Below are 25,814 nucleotides of genomic sequence, written 5' to 3'. Positions count from 1 at the left end.
AACAACAGTGCTACATTCAGTGGTCAGGTTTGTACAGAAAGCAAGTGAAGACGGAGAAGCGAGCTTAAGCCACGCGCGAACGCGCATCTACGCAGCAAACATGTGTCGTTGTTTATGTCATCAGATACTTTTAATTTGAAGGTTTAACAGGATGTTCAATGTGTTTTTGTGAGTTAAGATAACTGTCCAGCATGCTCCATGCAGTTGTGCTGTTAAGTTACACAAGTTACGTTGTTTGGGCGGAAACAGTGCTCTCTGATTTTCACAATAAAATGATACCCGCCCGCGATTAGTTCAGTACCGCCCGTCCCCGTACCCGTGATCTTATCAAAGTAACATTTTCACCCGTTTTCACCCGTCAAACGCGGGTACCCGTCGGGTATCCGCGGGTACCCGGCCCGTTGCAGGACTCTGCCGTAGGGGTCCTTGAGGGGGTTCCAGGGGGTCACCATGTTTAACCACTTTAACCCCGATATACATCGGCTATTTGAAAATATCAGATCTACAAGCTTGCAACACATTGACGTGTTGCAAGCTTGTAGATCGGCTATTTTCAAAAAACCTTGAAAAAACTTTGAATGTTTTTGAAACTTTTTGAACCTCTGGCACAAAGAGCAGCCATTGGTTGAGCTTTTCTTCTAACCTCTAAGCCGGCATGATGTCATTTCCTGTCCCTCATGATGTCATTTCCTGTCCCTGTCCTTTTAACCTGCGTTGAAATGCATGATGTCACTAAATACTCTATCCTTTGTCCCGCCCTCTTTGTCTTTTTGTCTCTTTAAGGTTATTATAGATTTATTTATTTTTCGTATGTTTTCAATTTCAGTTTAAGTTCATTAACTTTTAAGCATTAGTGATGGATTAGTTACCAATTATATGATGGTAAGATATAATATAATATTATAATGAGCATTAATGAGGACCAATTATATGAAGATAAGTATAATATAATATTATAATGAGCATTAGGGAGGACCAATTATATGAAGATAAGATATAATATAATATTATAATGAGCATTAATGATGACCAATTATATGAAGATAAGATATAATATAATATTATAATGAGCATTAGTGAGGACCAATTATATGAAGATAAGACATAATATAATATTATAATGAGCATTAGTGAGGACCAATTATATGAAGATATAATATAATATTATAATGAGCATTAGTGAGGACCAATTATATGAAGATAAGATATAATATAATATTATAATGAGCATTAGTGAGGACCAATTATATGAAGATAAGAATAATATAATATTATAATGAGCATTAGTGAGGACCAATTATATGAAGATAAGAATAATATAAGATTATAATGAGCATTAGTGAGGACCAATTATATGAAGATAAGTATAATATAATGAGCATTAATGAGGACCAATTATATGAAGATAAGATATAATATAATATTATAATGAGCATTAATGAGGACCAATTATATGAAGATAAGTATAATATAATATTATAATGAGCATTAATGAGGACCAATTATATGAAGATAAGGTTGAAAAAAGGCTTAGTTTTCACAGTTAAATATTTTCTTTTCTTTACGATTTAAGTTTTAATTTTATAAACACATAGTTTGTTTTTATTTAACTAAATGTTTTTAGTTTTCAGTTTTTATTTAACTATAATAACCTTGTCTCTTTATTTCCTTTAATGTCTTTTTATTTAACCCTTTATTTCTTGTCCCTTAAAAAAAATGGCCACACCCACTTTCCTCCGTCTTCAGCCAATGAAGCATCGTGGCCGAGTATCAGTAGGAGCCAATCAGAATGGAGAACTGCCAGTCCAGAACAGGTGCGGTTTTATGATAATTATCATTATTATTATCATTATTATTATCATTATTATTATCATTATTATTATCATTATCATTATTATTATTATTATTATTATTATCATCATTATCATCATCATCATCATCATCATCATCATCATCATTATCATTATCATCATTATCATTATCATTATCATTATTATTATTATCATTATCATTATCATTATTATTATATATATATTATATGACGTGACCTAAGATAGATGACCTTATGGGATTCTCAATCGAAACCCAGGGGGAAGCAGCGCCCTCTAGAGGCAGTGATGTCACACAAGAAACTGATCACCCTGCAGCAATGTGACTTTTCACTATGAATTGAGTACATGGACCCCATTAGAAACAAAACATTAGGTTTCATTTAGTTGACCTTGTATTTAAACTGTACTTTCATGCTTTCTCTGCAAACTTCTAAATAAAGTATTCAATCAATCAATAAAACTCATGGATATGAAGCATCGGAGTAAGAAAATGAATACATTTTCAAACACAGACGTTTGTTTGAAATGTAACTCAATATCATAAATAAAGCGTCACCAGGCTGATGTGTTTATTGTTGGAACACAGTTCTTATTTGACATGGCTATATGACAAACATTTGTTAAAGGTTTCATGACGTTCAGTTTTACCACACATTAAAAGTCTTTGTCATGGTCCTTCAAACGTGTATAAAAAGTTTTAACAAAAAAATCCACTCCATTGATCCTTGGCAGGTGTTTTTCTCTCACATTTCTAAAGCCTTTTCAACTGCAATGAAAAAATAAATCTTTGCCTGGTGTCGCTGGTGAGGGATTTTGCCTGTCAATCATCGCCTCTGCTCCGCCCCCCCCCCAAAGGAAAGGATGGGGGAGGGGAGGGGCTAGGAGGAGAGTGGGTGGGATTAATCGGCTGTGACATCACTGCCGAAGGGCCAAGCTCAGATTACTTTTCAGCCTAATTATTCAGAAAACCCCAGACAACAGAATCCACTGAATGTTCAAAGTTCAGATTTTTTGGGTGTAATTGAGGTCATAAAACCCCCCAAAATGTTTATTTTATTTTTTTAAGTGAAAATGAATGTCATAGAACCTTTAAACATTAGTTAAACTTATAGAGTGACACATTACTTTACCTGGGTTACATATTCTGATAGTTGTACTTATAATAATAATCCTGTTTAGTGTTTCATAAGCGTAGATGCAGCGTGTAGTGATGCCTCTGATCAACACACGTTGAAAAGCTAGGATCAAGATACCAAGGATTGGACAGTGATGTCACTGCTTTGCACCACGGAAGTAGCACGGACGTACACCATTATGTTAGAAGCTGGTTATAAAGATACCAAGGATTCGTCAGTGATGTCACTGACATGTGAAAAGGAAAAAAAGAAAATACAGGATCTTTGTAAAATAATTGATAAAGAGTTTTCAGTCATTTGCTACTGCATTGAAAAGAGGATAAGAGAAAACACCGAAAATACTGGATTTGTGTATTTAAAAAACGATTTGTCTGTAAAATTGTATATTGTGAAGCTAGTATTGTGATTGGTATGGTGAGCTGAGTGAATCATTACATGTCTAGTATTAACTCATTCATTGACGTATAATCCGTCCAATCCGTCCACGCTCAGTGAAAGCCCTGTGATTACCAACCATCAGAGGATCAATCAAACTAAAGATACATATTCTGTGACTATTTAAAAAGCTCTCTCTCTCTCTCTCTCTCTCTCTCTCTCTCTCTCTCTGTAGCTCCACCATGGGTATGGTACCTACCCCAGTGCCAGCCATCAACCAGCTGGTCTCCACTGCTCCACCAGTTCTCTGCCACGCTGTGGTGCTGCTGGCATGTTGGGCTGGCACCGCGCCAACCCCTCTTCATCATCACCACCATCATCATCATCACAACAACAACGACTTCCTGTTCCTTCTAAAGGTAATAAAGTATCACTTTCAACAGGTAATAAACAGGTAATTAAGTAACAGGTAATTAAGTAACAGGTTATAAAGTATCACTTTCAACAGGTAATAAACAGGTAATTAAGTAACAGGTAATAAAGTAACAGGTAATAAAGTAACAGGTAATAAAGTATCACTTTCAACAGGTAATAGAGGAACAGGTAATAAAGTAACAGGTAATAAAGTAACAGGTAATAAAGTAACAGGTAATAAAGTAACAGGTAATAAAGTGGGGCCTGCCGCCGCAAAGGCCCGGTCGGTCACCCCTGTTTTTTTTCATGGGTGCTGGCAGCACCTCCAGCAGCAGCTGGTCGGCCGACCTCAAGGCTCTGGGTGGAGAGCGGTTGGAAACGAGATCTGCAAGGGACGGGGGGGCCAACCCATTTAGAATTTTATAAACAAACATTAAAATCTTAAAATCAATTCAGAAGCGGACAGGGAGCCAATGGAGCGAGGCCAAGATTGGAGTGATATGGTCGGGAAAAAAACACGTCAACCACGACAATGGCAGAGAATGAGTTAACAGACAGACTCATCCTCTCTCTCTCTCTCTCTCTCTCCTCCAGGTGGTCCAGGCTCCTCCCAGCCCTCTCCTCTGTCCCAGCCCCCCCAGACAGACAGAGCGGACCCCCCCCCGGCCGTGGCGGTCCGTCCGTACGTCCCGGAGCGTCCGGAGCACCCGTCCTCCAGACCTCAGTCCCCCAGGAAGGGTCCTGCTACCATGAACAGCAGCTCCATCTACAGCATGTACCTTCAGCAACCCCCCAACAAACACCTGCAACAAGCCCCCAACAAACACCTGCAACAAGCCCCCAACAAACACCTGCAACAAGCCCCCAACAAACACCTGCAACAACCCCCTAACAAACACCTGCAGCAAGCCCCCAACAAACACCTGCAACAACCCCCCAATAAGAACTATGGATCTCTGAGCAACAGGAGCACTGTTAAAGCAGGTAGGCCTACACACACTTACTTGCTTGCTTACTTGTTTAAGGTAGTCCATCGTGACCGATGATGACTTCTGCTGCTATTAGTGGGTCCTTCAATGACTGTATAATCCAATGTGAGATGCACACTGTCTGCCACAGACAGGGCAAATGAAAACTTGACCTGATGGGGCAGGTGCAGACTTGGTTAACTTCCTTCTCTGACTTTTTGCCAGTCGATGTCAGATGTCAGAGTCCATGCCAGGAGGAGCGATCTACAGCGGCATCCTCAAGGGAAGGGGGCTTGATTCCACACTTCTTTAGTTGGTCTTAAGTTGGTCCTTCAGCTTCTTTTTCTGTCCAATTGCAGAGCGTTGGCCTAGGTTCCTCAGTGTTGTTGTGAGTCTGTTGTTGTGTTGTTGTGTTGTTGTGAGCCTGTTGTTGTTGTGTTGTTGTGTTGTTGTGAGCCTGTTGTTGTGTTGTTGTGAGCCTCAGCCTGCTGTCTGATGGACAGGTTTGTTATGTGTGCCACTACGGCAATAGCAACGGCTGCATCTCTGAGGAACCTAGTGGGAATTGCATCATGGCCTTGTTTGGCTCTGAGTTTTAACAGCAAGTCCTCAGCTGTAACATCTTAAAACTGTCCTCTACAACGCCAAGATATGTGTAGAAGATGTACTGTTCACCATACAGGCCTGAGTGAGAGGGCCATTTGTCCACCAGTGTGGAAGCTATGGTTGTGAAGAAACCATTTAGACAGTTTGCCACGTTCAGTTTGTTCAGAAATGAGCGACCCGTTTAACTTGATGTTGAGGTCTGTAATTTTTGCTGTGAGCCTGTTGTTGTGTTGTTATGAGTCTGTTGTTGTGAGCCTGTTGCTGTGTTGTTGTGAGCCTGTTGTTGTGAGTCTGTTGTTGTGAGCCTGTTGTTGTGAGCCTGTTGTTGTGTTGTTGTGAGTCTGTTGTTGTGAGCCTGTTGTTGTGAGTCTGTTGTTGTGAGCCTGTTGTTGTGAGCCTGTTGTTGTGTTGTTGTGAGCCTGTTGTTGTGAGTCTGTTGTTGTGAGCCTGTTGTTGTGAGTCTGTTGTTGTGAGCCTGTTGTTGTGTTGTTGTGAGCCTGTTGTTGTGAGTCTGTTGTTGTGTTGTTGTGAGCCTGTTGTTGTGTTGTTGTGAGCCTGTTGTTGTTTTGAGCCTGTTGTTGTGTTGCTGTGAGCCTGTTGTTGTGTTGTTGTGAGTGTGTTGTTGTGAGCCTGCTGTTGTGTTGTTGTGAGCCTGCTGTTGTGTTGTTGTTGTTGTGAGCCTGTTGTTGTTGTGAGCCTGTTGTTGTGTTGTTGTTGTTGTGAGCCTGTTGTTGTTGTGTTGTTGTGAGCCTGTTGTTGGTGTGTTGTTGTGAGCCTGTTGTTATGTTGCTGTTGTGTTGTTGTGAGCCTGTTGTTGTTGTTGTTGTTGTTATGAGCCTGTTGTTGTGTTGTTGTGAGCCTGTTGTTGTGTTGTTGTGAGCCTGTTGTTGTGTTGTTGTGAGTCTGTTGTTGTGAGCCTGTTGTTGTGTTGTTGTGAGCCTGTTGTTGTGAGCCTGTTGTTGTGTTGTTGTGAGCCTGTTGTTGTTGTGTTGTTTTGAGCCTGTTGTTGTTGTGTTGTTGTGAGCCTGATGTGTTGTTGTTGTTGTTGTTTTTGTGAGCCTGTTGTTGTGTTGTTTGAGTCTGTTGTTGTGAGCCTGTTGTTGTGTTGTAGTGAGCCTGTTGTTGTGTTGTTGTGAGCCTGTTGTTGTTTTGTTGTGAGCCTGTTGTTGTTGTGTTGTTGTGAGCCTGTTGTTGTGTTGTTGTGAGCCTGTTGTTGTTGTGTTGTTGTGAGCCTGTTGTTGTGTTGTTGTGAGCCTGTTGTTGTTGTTGTGTTGTTGTTGTGAGTCTGTTGTTGTGTTGTTGTGAGCTTGTTGTTGTTGTGTTGTTGTGAGCCTGTTGTTGTGTTGTTGTGAGCCTGTTGTTGTGTTGTTGTGAGCCTGTTGTGTTGTTGTTGTGAGTCTGTTGTTGTGTTGTTGTGAGTCTGTTGTTGTGAGCCTGTTGTTGTGTTGTTGTGAGCCTGATGTTGTGTTGTTGTGTTGTTGTGAGCCTGTTGTTGTGTTGTTGTGAGTCTGTTGTTGTGAGCCTGTTGTTGTGTTTTAGTGAGCCTGTTGTTGTGTTGTTGTGAGCCTGTTGTTGTTTTGTTGTGAGCCTGTTGTTGTTGTGTTGTTGTGAGCCTGTTGTTGTTGTTGTTGTTGTTGTTGTTGTGTTGTTGTGAGCCTGTTGTTGTGTTGTTGTGAGCCTGTTGTTGTGTTTTTGTGAGCCTGTTGTTGTTGTGGTGTTGTTGTGTTGTTGTGAGCCTGTTGTTGTTGTTGTGTTGTTGTGAGCCTGTTGTTGTGTTGTTGTGAGCCTGTTGTTGTGTTGTTGTGAGCCTGTTGTTGTGTTGTTTTGAGCCTGTTGTTGTGTTGTTGTTGTGAGCTTGTTGTGTTGTTGAGAGCCTGTTGTTGTGTTGTTGTGAGCCTGTTGTTGTTGTTGTGTTGTTGTGAGCCTGTTGTTGTGTTGTTGTGAGCCTGTTGTTGTTGTTGTGTTGTTGTGAGCCTGTTGTTGTGTTGTTGTGAGTCTGTTGTTGTGAGCCTGTTGTTGTGTTGTTGTGAGCCTGTTGTTGTTGTTGTTGTGTTGTTGTGAGCCTGTTGTTGTGTTGTTGTGAGCCTGTTGTTGTTGTTGTTGTTGTTGTGTTGTTGTGAGCCTGTTGTTGTGTTGTTGTGAGCCTGTTGTTGTGTTGTTGTGAGCCTGTTGTTGTTTTGTGAGCCTGTTGTTGTGTTGTTGTGAGCCTGTTGTTGTTGTTGTTGTTGTTGTTGTGTTGTTGTGAGCCTGTTGTTGCCCCAATTCCTTAAGGGACTTCTGTAGTTTTTGGGGCTTTTTCTTGTTTTCCTCAATCTTCTCATTGAAGTAGTTCTTCTTGCCAGACTTAATCATGCCAGTTACCTCGTTCTGCAATTGTGTGTGTGTGTCTCTCTCTCTACCTGTCTCTCTATCTACAGTGTATGGTAAACCTGTCTGTCTGTCTGTCTGTCTGTCTGTCTGTCTGTCTGTCTGTCTGTCTGTCTGTGTGTCTCTCTACAGTGTATGGTAAACCTGTCTGTCTCTCTACCTGTCTGTCTGTCTGTCTGTCTCTCTACAGTGTATGGTAAACCGGTGCTGCCATCCTCTGCGTCTCCGTCTCCTGTTCCCTTCCTCCAGGGTGGGGGGGGTGGGGGGAGAGGAGGGGAGGAGGGAGGGAGAGCAGGCGGGGGGAGAGGAGGGGAGGAGGGTTTGGAGAGAGAGGGAGGAGGAGGAGGAGGAGACCCTCCTCCCAACGTGGAAAATATCCCCCGTCCTCTCAGCCCCACCAAGCTCACCCCCGTAGGTACGTACGATATGATAGATACCTTTATTATACCTTTATTATACCTAACCCCCATGGTATGTATGTACCACATGATAAAACTAACTCAGTAGATATGAACCACATGATAAAACTAACTCAGTAGATATGAACCACATGATAAAACTAACTCAGTAGATATGAACCACATGATGAAACTAACTCAGTAGATATGAACCACATGATAAAACTAACTCAGTAGATATGAACCACACGATAAAACTAACTCAGTAGATATGAACCACATGATGAAACTAACTCAGTAGATATGAACCACATGATAAAACTAACTCAGTAGATATGAACCACATGATAAAACTAACTCAGTAGATATGAACCACATGATAAAACTAACTCAGTAGATATGAACACACGATAAAACTAACTCAGTAGATATGAACCACATGATGAAACTAACTCAGTAGATATGAACCACATGATAAAACTAACTCAGTAGATATGAACCACATGATAAAACTAACTCAGTAGATATGAACCACATGATAAAACTAACTCAGTAGATATGAACCACATGATAAAACTAACTCAGTAGATATGAACACACGATAAAACTAACTCAGTAGATATGAACCACATGATGAAACTAACTCAGTAGATATGAACCACATGATAAAACTAACTCAGTAGATATGAACCACATGATAAAACTAACTCAGTAGATATGAACCACATGATAAAACTAACTCAGTAGATATGAACCACATGATAAAACTAACTCAGTAGATATGAACCACATGATGAAACTAACTCAGTAGATATGAACACACGATAAAACTAACTCAGTAGATATGAACACACGATAAAACTAACTCAGTAGATATGAACCACATGATAAAACTAACTCAGTAGATATGAACCACATGATAAAACTAACTCAGTAGATATGAACCACATGATAAAACTAACTCAGTAGATATGAACCACATGATAAAACTAACTCAGTAGATATGAACCACATGATGAAACTAACTCAGTAGATATGAACCACATGATAAAACTAACTCAGTAGATATGAACCACATGATAAAACTAACTCAGTAGATATGAACCACATGATAAAACTAACTCAGTAGATATGAACCACATGATGAAACTAACTCAGTAGATATGAACACACGATAAAACTAACTCAGTAGATATGAACACACGATAAAACTAACTCAGTAGATATGAACCACATGATAAAACTAACTCAGTAGATATGAACCACATGATAAAACTAACTCAGTAGATATGAACCACATGATAAAACTAACTCAGTAGATATGAACCACATGATAAAACTAACTCAGTAGATATGAACCACATGATGAAACTAACTCAGTAGATATGAACCACATGATGAAACTAACTCAGTAGATATGAACCACATGATGAAACTAACTCAGTAGATATGAACACATGATAAAACTAACTCAGTAGATATGAACCACATGATGAAACTAACTCAGTAGATATGAACACACGATAAAACTAACTCAGTAGATATGAACCACATGATAAAACTAACTCAGTAGATATGAACCACATGATGAAACTAACTCAGTAGATATGAACCACATGATGAAACTAACTCAGTAGATATGAACACATGATAAAACTAACTCAATAGATATGAACCACATGATGAAACTAACTCAGTAGATATGAACCACATGATGAAACTAACTCAGTAGATATGAACACATGATAAAACTAACTCAATAGATATGAACCACATGATGAAACTAACTCAGTAGATATGAACCACATGATGAAACTAACTCAGTAGATATAAACCACATGATGAAACTAACTCAGTAGATATGAACACACGATAAAACTAACTCAATAGATATGAACCACATGATAAAACTAACTCAGTAGATATGAACCACATGATGAAACTAACTCAGTAGATATGAACACATGATAAAACTAACTCAGTAGATATGAACCACATGATGAAACTAACTCAGTAGATATGAATCACATGATAAAACTAACTCAGTAGATATGAACCACATGATTAAACTAACTCAGTAGATATGAACCACATGATAAAACTAACTCAGTAGATATGAACCACATGATGAAACTAACTCAGTAGATATGAACACACGATAAAACTAACTCAGTAGATATGAACACACGATAAAACTAACTCAGTAGATATGAACCACATGATGAAACTAACTCAGTAGATATGAACCACATGATAAAACTAACTCAGTAGATATGAACCACATGATAAAACTAACTCAGTAGATATGAACCACATGATAAAACTAACTCAGTAGATATGAACCACATGATAAAACTAACTCAGTAGATATGAACCACATGATGAAACTAACTCAGTAGATATGAACCACATGATGAAACTAACTCAGTAGATATGAACCACATGATGAAACTAACTCAGTAGATATGAACACATGATAAAACTAACTCAGTAGATATGAACCACATGATGAAACTAACTCAGTAGATATGAACACACGATAAAACTAACTCAGTAGATATGAACCACATGATAAAACTAACTCAGTAGATATGAACCACATGATGAAACTAACTCAGTAGATATGAACCACATGATGAAACTAACTCAGTAGATATGAACACATGATAAAACTAACTCAATAGATATGAACCACATGATGAAACTAACTCAGTAGATATGAACCACATGATGAAACTAACTCAGTAGATATGAACACATGATAAAACTAACTCAATAGATATGAACCACATGATGAAACTAACTCAGTAGATATGAACCACATGATGAAACTAACTCAGTAGATATAAACCACATGATGAAACTAACTCAGTAGATATGAACACACGATAAAACTAACTCAATAGATATGAACCACATGATAAAACTAACTCAGTAGATATGAACCACATGATGAAACTAACTCAGTAGATATGAACACATGATAAAACTAACTCAGTAGATATGAACCACATGATGAAACTAACTCAGTAGATATGAATCACATGATAAAACTAACTCAGTAGATATGAACCACATGATGAAACTAACTCAGTAGATATGAACCACATGATGAAACTAACTCAGTAGATATGAACACATGATAAAACTAACTCAATAGATATGAACCACATGATGAAACTAACTCAGTAGATATGAACCACATGATGAAACTAACTCAGTAGATATGAACACATGATAAAACTAACTCAATAGATATGAACCACATGATGAAACTAACTCAGTAGATATGAACCACATGATGAAACTAACTCAGTAGATATAAACCACATGATGAAACTAACTCAGTAGATATGAACACACGATAAAACTAACTCAATAGATATGAACCACATGATAAAACTAACTCAGTAGATATGAACCACATGATGAAACTAACTCAGTAGATATGAACACATGATAAAACTAACTCAGTAGATATGAACCACATGATGAAACTAACTCAGTAGATATGAATCACATGATAAAACTAACTCAGTAGATATGAACCACATGATTAAACTAACTCAGTAGATATGAACCACATGATAAAACTAACTCAGTAGATATGAACCACATGATGAAACTAACTCAGTAGATATGAACACACGATAAAACTAACTCAGTAGATATGAACACACGATAAAACTAACTCAGTAGATATGAACCACATGATGAAACTAACTCAGTAGATATGAACCACATGATAAAACTAACTCAGTAGATATGAACCACATGATAAAACTAACTCAGTAGATATGAACCACATGATAAAACTAACTCAGTAGATATGAACCACATGATAAAACTAACTCAGTAGATATGAACCACATGATGAAACTAACTCAGTAGATATGAACCACATGATGAAACTAACTCAGTAGATATGAACCACATGATGAAACTAACTCAGTAGATATGAACACATGATAAAACTAACTCAGTAGATATGAACCACATGATGAAACTAACTCAGTAGATATGAACACACGATAAAACTAACTCAGTAGATATGAACCACATGATAAAACTAACTCAGTAGATATGAACCACATGATGAAACTAACTCAGTAGATATGAACCACATGATGAAACTAACTCAGTAGATATGAACACATGATAAAACTAACTCAATAGATATGAACCACATGATGAAACTAACTCAGTAGATATGAACCACATGATGAAACTAACTCAGTAGATATGAACACATGATAAAACTAACTCAATAGATATGAACCACATGATGAAACTAACTCAGTAGATATGAACCACATGATGAAACTAACTCAGTAGATATAAACCACATGATGAAACTAACTCAGTAGATATGAACACACGATAAAACTAACTCAATAGATATGAACCACATGATAAAACTAACTCAGTAGATATGAACCACATGATGAAACTAACTCAGTAGATATGAACACATGATAAAACTAACTCAGTAGATATGAACCACATGATGAAACTAACTCAGTAGATATGAATCACATGATAAAACTAACTCAGTAGATATGAACCACATGATGAAACTAACTCAGTAGATATGAACCACATGATGAAACTAACTCAGTAGATATGAACACATGATAAAACTAACTCAATAGATATGAACCACATGATGAAACTAACTCAGTAGATATGAACCACATGATGAAACTAACTCAGTAGATATGAACACATGATAAAACTAACTCAGTAGATATGAACCACATGATGAAACTAACTCAGTAGATATGAACCACATGATGAACTAACTCAGTAGATATGAACCACATGATAAAACTAACTCAGTAAATATGAACCACATGATAAAACTAACTCAGTAGATATGAACCACATGATAAAACTAACTCAGTAGATATGAACCACATGATGAAACTAACTCAGTAGATATGAACCACATGATGAAACTAACTCAGTAGATATGAACCACATGATGAAACTAACTCAGTAGATATGAACCACATGATGAAACTAACTCAGTAGATATGAACCACATGATGAAACTAACTCAGTAGATATGAACCACATGATAAAACTAACTCAGTAGATATGAACCACATGATGAAACTAACTCAGTAGATATGAACCACATGATAAAACTAACTCAGTAGATATGAACCACATGATGAAACTAACTCAGTAGATATGAACCACATGATGAAACTAACTCAGTAGATATGAACCACATGATAAAACTAACTCAGTAGATATGAACCACATGATAAAACTAACTCAGTAGATATGAACCACATGATGAAACTAACTCAGTAGATATGAACCACATGATAAAACTAACTCAGTAGATATGAACCACATGATGAAACTAACTCAGTAGATATGAACCACATGATGAACTAACTCAGTAGATATGAACCACATGATAAAACTAACTCAGTAAATATGAACCACATGATAAAACTAACTCAGTAGATATGAACCACATGATAAAACTAACTCAGTAGATATGAACCACATGATGAAACTAACTCAGTAGATATGAACCACATGATGAAACTAACTCAGTAGATATGAACCACATGATGAAACTAACTCAGTAGATATGAACCACATGATGAAACTAACTCAGTAGATATGAACCACATGATAAAACTAACTCAGTAGATATGAACCACATGATGAAACTAACTCAGTAGATATGAACCACATGATAAAACTAACTCAGTAGATATGAACCACATGATGAAACTAACTCAGTAGATATGAACCACATGATGAAACTAACTCAGTAGATATGAACCACATGATAAAACTAACTCAGTAGATATGAACCACATGATAAAACTAACTCAGTAGATATGAACCACATGATAAAACTAACTCAGTAGATATGAACCACATGATGAAACTAACTCAGTAGATATGAACCACATGATGAAACTAACTCAGTAGATATGAACCACATGATGAAACTAACTCAGTAGATATGAACCACATGATGAAACTAACTCAGTAGATATGAACCACATGATAAAACTAACTCAGTAGATATGAACACATGATAAAACTAACAAATTAATTTGTTAAATAAATGTGGTTTTAATTAAGGTGTTGTGACTCCTCCCCCTGTGTTGTGACTCCTCCCCCTGTGCTGTGACTCCTCCCCCTCAGCCCACTCTCCTCTGCGCTACCAGAATGATGCCGACCTGGAGGTGCTCCGCCGTCGCCTTAGCAACGCCCCCCGACCCCTGAAGAAACGCAGCTCCATCACAGAGCCTGAGGGCCCCCAGGGGCCAAACATCCAGAAACTACTCTATCAGAGGTGAGGGAGGGGCCAAACATCTATAAACTACTGTATCAGAGGTGAGGGAGGGGCCAAACATCCAGAAACTACTCTATCAGAGGTGAGGGAGGGGCCAAACATCTATAAACTACTGTATCAGAGGTGAGGGAGGGGCCAAACATCCAGAAACTACTCTATCAGAGGTGAGGGAGGGGCCAAACATCTATAAACTACTGTATCAGAGGTGAGGGAGGGGCCAAACATCTATAAACTACTGTATCAGAGGTGAGGGAGGGGCCAAACATCTATAAACTACTGTATCAGAGGTGAGGGAGGGGCCAAACATCTATAAACTACTGTATCAGAGGTGAGGGAGGGGCCAAACATCTATAAACTACTGTATCAGAGGTGTGGGAGGGGCCAAACATCTATAAACTACTGTATCAGAGGTGTGGGAGGGGCCAAACATCTATAAACTACTGTATCAGAGGTGAGGGAGGGGCCAAACATCTATAAACTACTGTATCAGAGGTGAGGGAGGGGCCAAACATCTATAAACTACTGTATCAGAGGTGAGGGAGGGGCCAAACATCTATAAACTACTGTATCAGAGGTGAGGGAGGGGCCAAACATCTATAAACTACTGTATCAGAGGTGAGGGAGGGGCCAAACATCTATAAACTACTCTATCAGAGGTGTGGGAGGGGCCAAACATCTATAAACTACTCTATCAGAGGTGTGGGAGGGGCCAAACATCTATAAACTACTCTATCAGAGGTGTGGGAGGGGCCAAACATCTATAAACTACTCTATCAGAGGTGTGGGAGGGGCCAAACATCTATAAACTACTGTATCAGAGGTGTGGGAGGGGCCAAACATCTATAAACTACTCTATCAGAGGTGTGGGAGGGGCCAAACATCTATAAACTACTGTATCAGAGGTGTGGGAGGGGCCAAACATCTATAAACTACTGTGTCAGAGGTGTGGGAGGGGCCAAACATCCAGAAACTACTGTATCAGAGGTGTGGGAGGGGCCAAACATCTATAAACTACTGTGTCAGAGGTGTGGGAGGGGCCAAACATCTATAAACTACTGTATCAGAGGTGTGGGAGGGGCCAAACATCTATAAACTACTGTATCAGAGGTGAGGGAGGGGCCAAACATCTATAAACTACTGTATCAGAGGTGTGGGAGGGGCCAAACATCTATAAACTACTGTATCAGAGGTGAGGGAGGGGCCAAACATCTATAAACTACTGTATCAGAGGTGAGGGAGGGGCCAAACATCTATAAACTACTGTATCAGAGGTGAGGGAGGGGCCAAACATCTATAAACTACTGTATCAGAGGTGAGGGAGGGGCCAAACATCTATAAACTACTGTATCAGAGGTGAGGGAGGGGCCAAACATCTATAAACTACTTTATCAGAGCTGAGGGAGGGGCCAAACATCTATAAACTACTGTATCAGAGGTGTGGGAGGGGCCAAACATCTATAAACTACTGTATCAGAGGTGTGGGAGGGGCCAAACATCTATAAACTACTCTATCAGAGGTGTGGGAGGGGCCAAACATCTATAAACTACTCTATCAGAGGTGTGGGAGGGGCCAAACATCTATAAACTACTGTATCAGAGGTGTGGGAGGGGCCAAACATCTATAAACTACTGTATCAGAGGTGTGGGAGGGGCCAAACATCTATAAACTACTGTATCAGAGGTGTGGGAGGGGCCAAACATCTATAAACTACTGTATCAGAGGTGAGGGAGGGGCCAAACATCTATAAACTACTGTATCAGAGGTGAGGGAGGGGCCAAACATCTATAAACTACTCTATCAGAGCTGAGGGAGGGGCCAAACATCTATAAACTACTGTATCAGAGGTGTGGGAGGGGCCAAACATCCAGAAACTACTCTATCAGAGCTGAGGGAGGGGCCAAACATCTATAAACTACTGTATCAGAGGTGTGGGAGGGTTCAAACATCCAGAAACTACTCTATCAGAGCTGAGGGAGGGGCCAAACATCTATAAACTACTGTATCAGAGGTGTGGGAGGGTTCAAACATCCAGAAACTACTCTATCAGAGCTGAGGGAGGGGCCAAACATCTATAAACTACTGTATCAGAGGTGTGGGAGGGGCCAAACATCCAGAAACTACTCTATCAGAGGTGTGGGAGGGGCCAAACATCTATAAACTACTGTATCAGAGGTGTGGGAGGGGCCAAACATCCAGAAACTACTCTATCAGAGCTGAGGGAGGGGCCAAACATCTATAAACTACTGTATCAGAGGTGAGGGAGGGGCCAAACATCTATAAACTACTGTATCAGAGGTGTGGGAGGGGCCAAACATCCAGAAACTACTCTATCAGAGCTGAGGGAGGGGCCAAACATCTATAAACTACTGTATCAGAGGTGTGGGAGGGTTCAAACATCCAGAAACTACTCTATCAGAGCTGAGGGAGGGGCCAAACATCTATAAACTACTGTATCAGAGGTGTGGGAGGGTTCAAACATCCAGAAACTACTCTATCAGAGCTGAGGGAGGGGCCAAACATCTATAAACTACTGTGTCAGAGGTGTGGGAGGGTTCAAACATCCAGAAACTACTCTATCAGAGCTGAGGGAGGGGCCAAACATCTATAAACTACTGTATCAGAGGTGTGGGAGGGGCCAAACATCCAGAAACTACTCTATCAGAGGTGTGGGAGGGGCCAAACATCTATAAACTACTGTATCAGAGGTGTGGGAGGGGCCAAACATCCAGAAACTACTCTATCAGAGCTGAGGGAGGGGCCAAACATCTATAAACTACTGTATCAGAGGTGAGGGAGGGGCCAAACATCTATAAACTACTGTATCAGAGGTGTGGGAGGGGCCAAACATCCAGAAACTACTCTATCAGAGCTGAGGGAGGGGCCAAACATCTATAAACTACTGTATCAGAGGTGTGGGAGGGTTCAAACATCCAGAAACTACTCTATCAGAGCTGAGGGAGGGGCCAAACATCTATAAACTACTGTATCAGAGGTGTGGGAGGGGCCAAACATCCAGAAACTACTCTATCAGAGGTGTGGGAGGGGCCAAACATCTATAAACTACTGTATCAGAGGTGTGGGAGGGGCCAAACATCCAGAAACTACTCTATCAGAGCTGAGGGAGGGGCCAAACATCTATAAACTACTGTATCAGAGGTGAGGGAGGGGCCAAACATCTATAAACTACTGTATCAGAGGTGAGGGAGGGGCCAAACATCTATAAACTACTGTATCAGAGGTGAGGGAGGGGCCAAACATCTATAAACTACTGTATCAGAGGTGAGGGAGGGGCCAAACATCTATAAACTACTGTATCAGAGGTGAGGGAGGGGCCAAACATCTATAAACTACTGTATCAGAGGTGAGGGAGGGGCCAAACATCTATAAACTACTTTATCAGAGCTGAGGGAGGGGCCAAACATCTATAAACTACTGTATCAGAGGTGAGGGAGGGGCCAAACATCTATAAACTACTGTATCAGAGGTGAGGGAGGGGCCAAACATCTATAAACTACTCTATCAGAGGTGTGGGAGGGGCCAAACATCTATAAACTACTGTATCAGAGGTGTGGGAGGGGCCAAACATCTATAAACTACTGTATCAGAGGTGAGGGAGGGGCCAAACATCTATAAACTACTGTGTCAGAGGTGTGGGAGGGGCCAAACATCCAGAAACTACTGTATCAGAGGTGTGGGAGGGGCCAAACATCTATAAACTACTGTGTCAGAGGTGTGGGAGGGGCCAAACATCTATAAACTACTGTATCAGAGGTGTGGGAGGGGCCAAACATCTATAAACTACTGTATCAGAGGTGAGGGAGGGGCCAAACATCTATAAACTACTGTATCAGAGGTGTGGGAGGGGCCAAACATCTATAAACTACTGTATCAGAGGTGAGGGAGGGGCCAAACATCTATAAACTACTGTATCAGAGGTGAGGGAGGGGCCAAACATCTATAAACTACTGTATCAGAGGTGTGGGAGGGGCCAAACATCTATAAACTACTGTATCAGAGGTGAGGGAGGGGCCAAACATCTATAAACTACTGTATCAGAGGTGAGGGAGGGGCCAAACATCTATAAACTACTGTATCAGAGGTGAGGGAGGGGCCAAACATCTATAAACTACTTTATCAGAGCTGAGGGAGGGGCCAAACATCTATAAACTACTTTATCAGAGCTGAGGGAGGGGCCAAACATCTATAAACTACTGTATCAGAGGTGAGGGAGGGGCCAAACATCTATAAACTACTGTATCAGAGGTGAGGGAGGGGCCAAACATCTATAAACTACTGTATCAGAGGTGTGGGAGGGGCCAAACATCTATAAACTACTGTATCAGAGGTGTGGGAGGGGCCAAACATCTATAAACTACTGTATCAGAGGTGTGGGAGGGGCCAAACATCTATAAACTACTCTATCAGAGGTGTGGGAGGGGCCAAACATCTATAAACTACTGTATCAGAGGTGTGGGAGGGGCCAAACATCTATAAACTACTGTATCAGAGGTGAGGGAGGGGCCAAACATCTATAAACTACTGTGTCAGAGGTGTGGGAGGGGCCAAACATCCAGAAACTACTGTATCAGAGGTGTGGGAGGGGCCAAACATCTATAAACTACTGTGTCAGAGGTGTGGGAGGGGCCAAACGATACGATAATACTTTATTGTCAGTTCACACTGAGATTTGTCTTGCGACCCAGCAGCCATGTATGCAACAATAAACAGTCACACATTTTGACATGACACAAGAAAACAGAACAGAATACATACATAAAGACATACAAAGACAAGAGCAATGTCCACCACTCAGCCTACCCCTGGCCTATAACTCCTGATTAAGCCTCAATGTCGTCTGATGGACAAAGGACCTCTTCAGTTTGACCTTATTGTATGTTAGAACACTGTATCTCCTTCCTGAAGGCATCAACCTATAGTCTCCATACAAAGCATGGCTAGTGTTTGAAGGGATATTCCTTGCCAACCTTATCATACTGTTATTATACGTAGATGTATAGAGCCTCTGAAGTGGTTGTCCAACAATCTTTGAACAAATGTTCAGTTGCTGCAGCAGTTGTGACGTTAAGGCTACAGACAGACATCCATACCCGGTGGTTCTACAGTACTGAAGAATACTCATAATAACATCCATACCAGGTGGTACTACAGTACTGAAGAACACTCATAATAACATCTATACCAGGTGGTTCTACAGTACTGAAGAACACTCATAATTACAGAAGTGAAAAACAAAAGAAGAATCTGTCTACTAGCACCAAAAGATCTCAGACGGCGAAGGAAATAGACTCTTTGCTTTGTCTTCTTACCCACTGATTCAATCTGGTCTTTCCATGACAGAAGGTGGTCAATTACTACTCCTAGGTATGTATACGAACATACCTGGTTGATCTGTTCACTATGAATAGTAATGGGGGATCTGTGTATCTCTAGTGGGGCACCAAAAACAATCTCCTCTGTCTTTTTTGTGTTAATGATAAGAGCGTTGTTATCACTCCACTCCACCACCTTATTTACTCTGTGTTGGTGCAGTCCAGGATCACTGGAACTATCCAAAAGAGAAATCAAAACTGTATCATCAGAGTACGTTAGAATGTATTGGTCTGGTTTGTCAGTTCGACATTCAGACAGACATTCCTCAGTACAACAGCTGTCAGTATAAAGGGTGAAAAGTACAGCTGAGCTTACACAACCCTGGGGAGCACCAACATTAGTAGTTAATGCTGCGGAGAGGGTTCTGTTCACTTTCACCCACTGTACTCTGTTAGTAAGGAAGGAAGCATACCAGTGAATTAAGTATGGATTCAGTTCCAACTGTACCATCTTTGACACCAGAATATCAGACTGTATTGTATTGAAAGCTGAAGAGAAGTCTAAGAACAGCACCCTTGCAAGATTCTTATTAGACTCATCTAGGTGTTTTGTAATGAAGTGGACCAGTGTGACAACCTCATCCTCTGTACCGCAACCTTTCTTATAAGCAAACTGACAGGGGTCGAATTTGTCTTTAGTTATACTTACAAGATGTTGCAACAGTATTCTTTCCAGTGATTTCATTTCATGATCACTGAAGTGAGAGCTATGGGTCTATAATCCTTATGTTCTTTTGGACATTGGATTTTGGGTAGTGGTTTTATGTGTGAGGTTTTCCAACACAGAGGAATTGTGTGTGTGTCTACAGAGGTTTTAAATATTGGTTGCCACACAGGAGCCAACTCAGATGCAAAGTTTTTGAGGAGAAAAGTACTGCACTCGTCCGGCCCATTAGCTTTCCTTGTGTTAGTACACCGAAACACTTTTCTGACATCCTCTTCAGTGATGACAATTCTGTCTGAGGGGGCAGGTGTTACAGCCTTAAGTATTTCAGTGCACTTAGAGGAATCGCCTAATGATTCGAATCTGGCAAAGAAAGTATTTAGGTCATTAGAAAAGCCAAGTTCATTGTCTGTCACAATAGGTTTGGTTGGGGATGACATTCCTGTCATGGATTTCATAGTATCCCACGCCTTTTTGTGATTTTTGGCTTTAAACGCATCCTCTAGATGCTGTCTATGTGTCAATTTTGCCTGCCTCATTTTTGTTTTTAGCTTTTTTTCCGTCAATTTAAGTGTTTATGAAGGCTATTTTCCTTTCATTTATTACATCTTTTATGTCCTTGGTCACATATGATTTATTGTTCGGATAGATTTTAATTTCCTTTGTAGGAACAACCAGCTGTACACAAACATTTATATAATCATTTGTAACTGTGGTTATTTCGTCCAATGAACCATCTCTAAAAGTGTCCCAATCTGTACAGTCCAGGCATGCTTTTAGTTGTTCCTTGCTTTCATTTGTCCATGTCCTAACTACTTTCTTCTCCAGCTTTCCTCTCTTCAGTTTTGACTTATAAACTGGAGTCATGCACACAACATTATGATCAGAGGTCAGTATAGGCGGCCCAACCGTGGCAACATATGCGTTTGGAATGTTAACATAACACTTGTCCAGAATGTTATTTTTCCTAGTCGCATCCTTAACATGCTGTTCAAATCCCGGCAACACAGTGTCCAGATAACACTGATTTAAGTCTCCAAGCACGATTGCTGGACGTGGACGTGGTTTGCCGTTGTGTTCGGCTCCGGCGGCCGTAATGCCAGCAGTGCAGTACGGCTGTACACACAGGCTGTACACACAGACTGTACAAACAGACTGTACACACAGACTGTACACACAGGCTGTACACACAGGCTGTACACACAGACTGTACACACAGGCTGTACACACAGACTGTACACACAGGCTGTACACACAGGCTGTACACACAGGCTGTACACACAGGCTGTACACACAGGAGATCCTGGTCGCGCCGTCTTCACGCCAGATGTTTGTGTTGAGTTGAGTCTGTTCGTTGATAATCCATAGGATCAGCAGAGCTATTTCTACTGCACTCATCTTGTATATCATGACATGTAACGACATATAGGCACACGGACAATACAAATAACTAAACAATAAGGCATACAAGGCCCTCTGAGGCCGCAGAGCAGCACACGGAAGCTCCAGCAGCTCTGCAGAGCAGAGGGTCTGGCACCGCTCCATAGAGAGGGTCTGGCACCGCTCCATAGAGAGGGTCTGGCACCGCTCCATAGAGAGGGTCTGGCACCGCTCCATAGAGAGGGTCTGGCACCGCTCCATAGAGAATCCATTTCCTGCTCCAGAAGACGTGGGTGACCAATCAGGGCCCAGGATTCAAATATGGGAGACTGTAATTGGTAGTTGGTTGTAGGTCTAACCAATTGCGTCGAGGGCCATTGTTTTGATCCCGCCCCTTGGGGAAAAAAACATCCTCATGGAAGCTCCAGACTCATATCCACTCAGTGATATAGTCTGGCTACGCGATGCTATAAGATTGTACCCTTAGATCTCCCCCCAAAACGAGTTAATCTGTAAATATAATATTTCCTATATTGGTTTTGGAAATATAAGAGGAAGGGTCCCCAGATGGAGTAAAATATTGGAGCTGAACCTAGAGTACTTTATTTTTTCTAATAAATTAAAAAAACCATAAGGTCCTGTAACCAGAGTGATATTCTAGTTCCATCCTACAGGCTAGCAAGGACGCAAAGGCAATAGCGTTCTTGAATTTTTTCCAAGATGGAGAGTGGTCACCGGACACCCCAAAAATAACGACTTCAAAGCTAGGTTGAATATTCACCTCAAAGGCATCTGAGAGGGTTTTAGATACATCTGTCCATCTGAGAGGGTTTTAGATACATCTGTCCATCTGAGAGGGTTTTAGAGACATCTGTCCATCTGAGAGGGTTTTAGATACATCTGTCCATCTGAGAGGGTTTTAGATACATCTGTCCATCTGAGAGGGTTTTAGAACCATCTGTCCATCTGAGAGGGTTTTAGAACCATCTGTCCATCTGAGAGGGTTTTAGATACATCTGTCCATCTGAGAGGGTTTTAGATACATCTGTCCATCTGAGAGGGTTTCAGATACATCTGTCCATCTGAGAGGGTTTTAGATACATCTGTCCATCTGAGAGGGTTTTAGATACATCTGTCCATCTGAGAGGGTTTTAGATACATCTGTCCTTCTGAGATGGTTTTAGATACACCTGTCCATCTGAGAGGGTTTTAGATACATCTGTCCATCTGAGAGGGTTTTAGATACATCTGTCCATCTGAGAGGGTTTTAGATACATCTGTCCATCTGAGAGGGTTTCAGATACATCTGTCCATCTGAGAGGGTTTTAGATACATCTGTCCATCTGAGAGGGTTTTAGATACATCTGTCCATCTGAGAGGGTTTTAGATACATCTGTCCATCTGAGAGGGTTTTAGATACATCTGTCCATCTGAGAGGGTTTTAGATACATCTGTCCTTCTGAGATGGTTTTAGATACATCTGTCCAAAAGACTATTAAACTGGACCAGAACATGTGAGTCAGGTTGACATTCTGCTTCATCTAGCCTTACTAAAAGGTGGAGAAGTTTAAAGTGTATCAGATAGAGACACAGGAAGTCATCCATTCACTGCTCATAGCCCGTCCCATGTGTTTTATGTGTCAGAGTCTAATGTTTTATTGTCCTGATTCACCAGGATCCTTGGTTCCAGGCTTGAGATCATTTATATAAATATTTTCTGAAATCTCTTTGGGAAAGATTCATGTGTTTTTTATCTGTGGCACCACAACATGGCCACCACTGCTATGCCAGGAGGAGAGAGTTAAATAAGTGAAGTAAAATAAAAGCAGTAAAACACTAAAAACAAGCTATTTAATACTTATATTATGTATCACTTATTCTACCTTTAATCACTGATTGAATCAATTGAATCCAGTTTCCTATTTCAACTAAATAGACCGTATTTTCAGATGCTAATTAGCTTTGATGCTAATTTGTGTGGTGGTATTACTATTGTTATTATTATTATTATTATTATTATTATTATTATTGTTATTATTATTATTATTGTTATTATTATTATTATTATTATTGTTATTGTTATTATTATTATTATTATTATTGTTATTATTGTTGTTGTTTTTGTTATTGTTATTGTTATTATTATTATTATTATTATTATTATTGTTATTATTTTTACCCTTATTATTTTTGTTATTATTATTATTGTTGTTGTTGTTATTATTATTATTATTATTAATGGTGTATTATTGTGTAGGTTCAACACATTGGCTGGAGGCATGGAAGGAGGGACAGGTATGATTATTACATTATTAATGAATTCCATACAAAAATATTAGCATAATAATAATAAATATTAGCATATGAAACACAGGACACTATGCTCATTATTTATGCCTGTTTAATAAACATTAAATTTCTGTATTTCTCCAAAATGTAAAAGAAAAAAATATATTATGTAAATAAATATTACAGTATGCTCATTATAATAATGATTAATTATTTCCTCCAATAGGAAACCCATTCTACCAGCCTGGCTGCCTATTGGCTGAGATGGACAACATCCACTCGGCCAATGGCAACGTAGAAGCGAGAGATAACAAGGAGGTTGGCATGGCAACCACGGGGGGCGAGGCTCAGAACCCGACCTCTGACTCCCGCCGCTTGTCCCCGCCTTCCGTCACCATAGAAACGGCCAATGAGATGCCAGCGGTGAAGGAGGTGGGCGGAGTCGACAGCGTGTGTCCGTCACCGCAGCCTCCTCCTAGCCCCTCCCCTCCGAGGGCGGGGTCTAAACGTCTGGAGGACCAGAACAACAACCAGACCCCGCCCCCGACCACAACCCCCCGCCCCCCCACCCAAGGTAGGCGGAGTCCCTCCATGTGCTGGAAGAAGTAATCCGATATTTTTGCTTAAAGGAGCACGTCACCCATTTTCAACCTTATCGTCATATAATTATCACCAAGTACGTTATGTTTCTTTTTTTCTTTCAATACTCATACCTGGACAGGAAATATAATGAGCATTAATGAGGACCAATTATATGAAGATAAGATATAATATTATATTATAATGAGCATTAATGAGGACCAATTATATGAAGATAAGAATAATATAATATTATAATGAGCATTAATGACTACCAATTATATGAAGATAAGATATAATATAATATTATAATGAGCATTAATGAGGACCAATTATATGAAGATAAGATATAATATTATAATGAGCATTAATGAGGACCAATTATATGAAGATAAGATATAATATTATAATGAGCATTAATGAGGACCAATTATATGAAGATAAGAATAATATAATATTATAATGAGCATTAATGACTACCAATTATATGAAGATAAGATATAATATAATATTATAATGAGCATTAATGAGGACCAATTATATGAAGATAAGATATAATATTATAATGAGCATTAATGAGGACCAATTATATGAAGATAAGATATAATATTATAATGAGCATTAATGAGGACCAATTATATGAAGATAAGATATAATATAATATTATAATGAGCATTAATGACGACCAATTATATGAAGATAAGATATAATATTATATTATAATGAGCATTAATGAGGACCAATTATATGAAGATAAGATATAATATAATATTATAATGAGCATTAATGAGGACCAATTATATGAAGATAAGATATAATATTAATATTATAATGAGCATTAGTGAGGACCAATTATATGAAGATAAGATATAATATAATATTATAATGAGCATTAGTGAGGACCAATTATATGAAGATAAGATATTATATAATATTATAATGAGCATTAGTGAGGACCAATTATATGAAGATAAGATATAATATAATATTATAATGAGCATTAGTGAGGACCAATTATATGAAGATAAGATATAATATTATATTATAATGAGCATTAGTGAGGGACCAATTATATGAAGATAAG

General features: G+C 39.6%; 1 protein-coding gene across 1 annotated transcript in view; it reads left to right on the top strand.

The window, feature by feature from the left end:
• Window positions 1-25,814, top strand: part of LOC308074135 (apoptosis-stimulating of p53 protein 1-like) — a 168,162-nt gene that overhangs the window by 77,032 nt on the left and 65,316 nt on the right. Inside the window, 5 exon segments of the mRNA XM_080413467.1 lie at window positions 1,747-1,814; window positions 3,579-3,762; window positions 4,352-4,741; window positions 7,889-8,113; window positions 14,277-14,427. Of these exon segments, the coding sequence (XP_080269593.1) occupies window positions 1,747-1,814; window positions 3,579-3,762; window positions 4,352-4,741; window positions 7,889-8,113; window positions 14,277-14,427 (1,018 nt within the window).

This window comes from Gymnoscopelus braueri (genome assembly GCF_963280865.1).
Source record: "Gymnoscopelus braueri genome assembly, chromosome: 19".
Classification (NCBI taxonomy): Eukaryota; Metazoa; Chordata; class Actinopteri; order Myctophiformes; family Myctophidae; genus Gymnoscopelus; species Gymnoscopelus braueri.
This window is presented reverse-complemented; position numbering and strand designations above follow the sequence as displayed.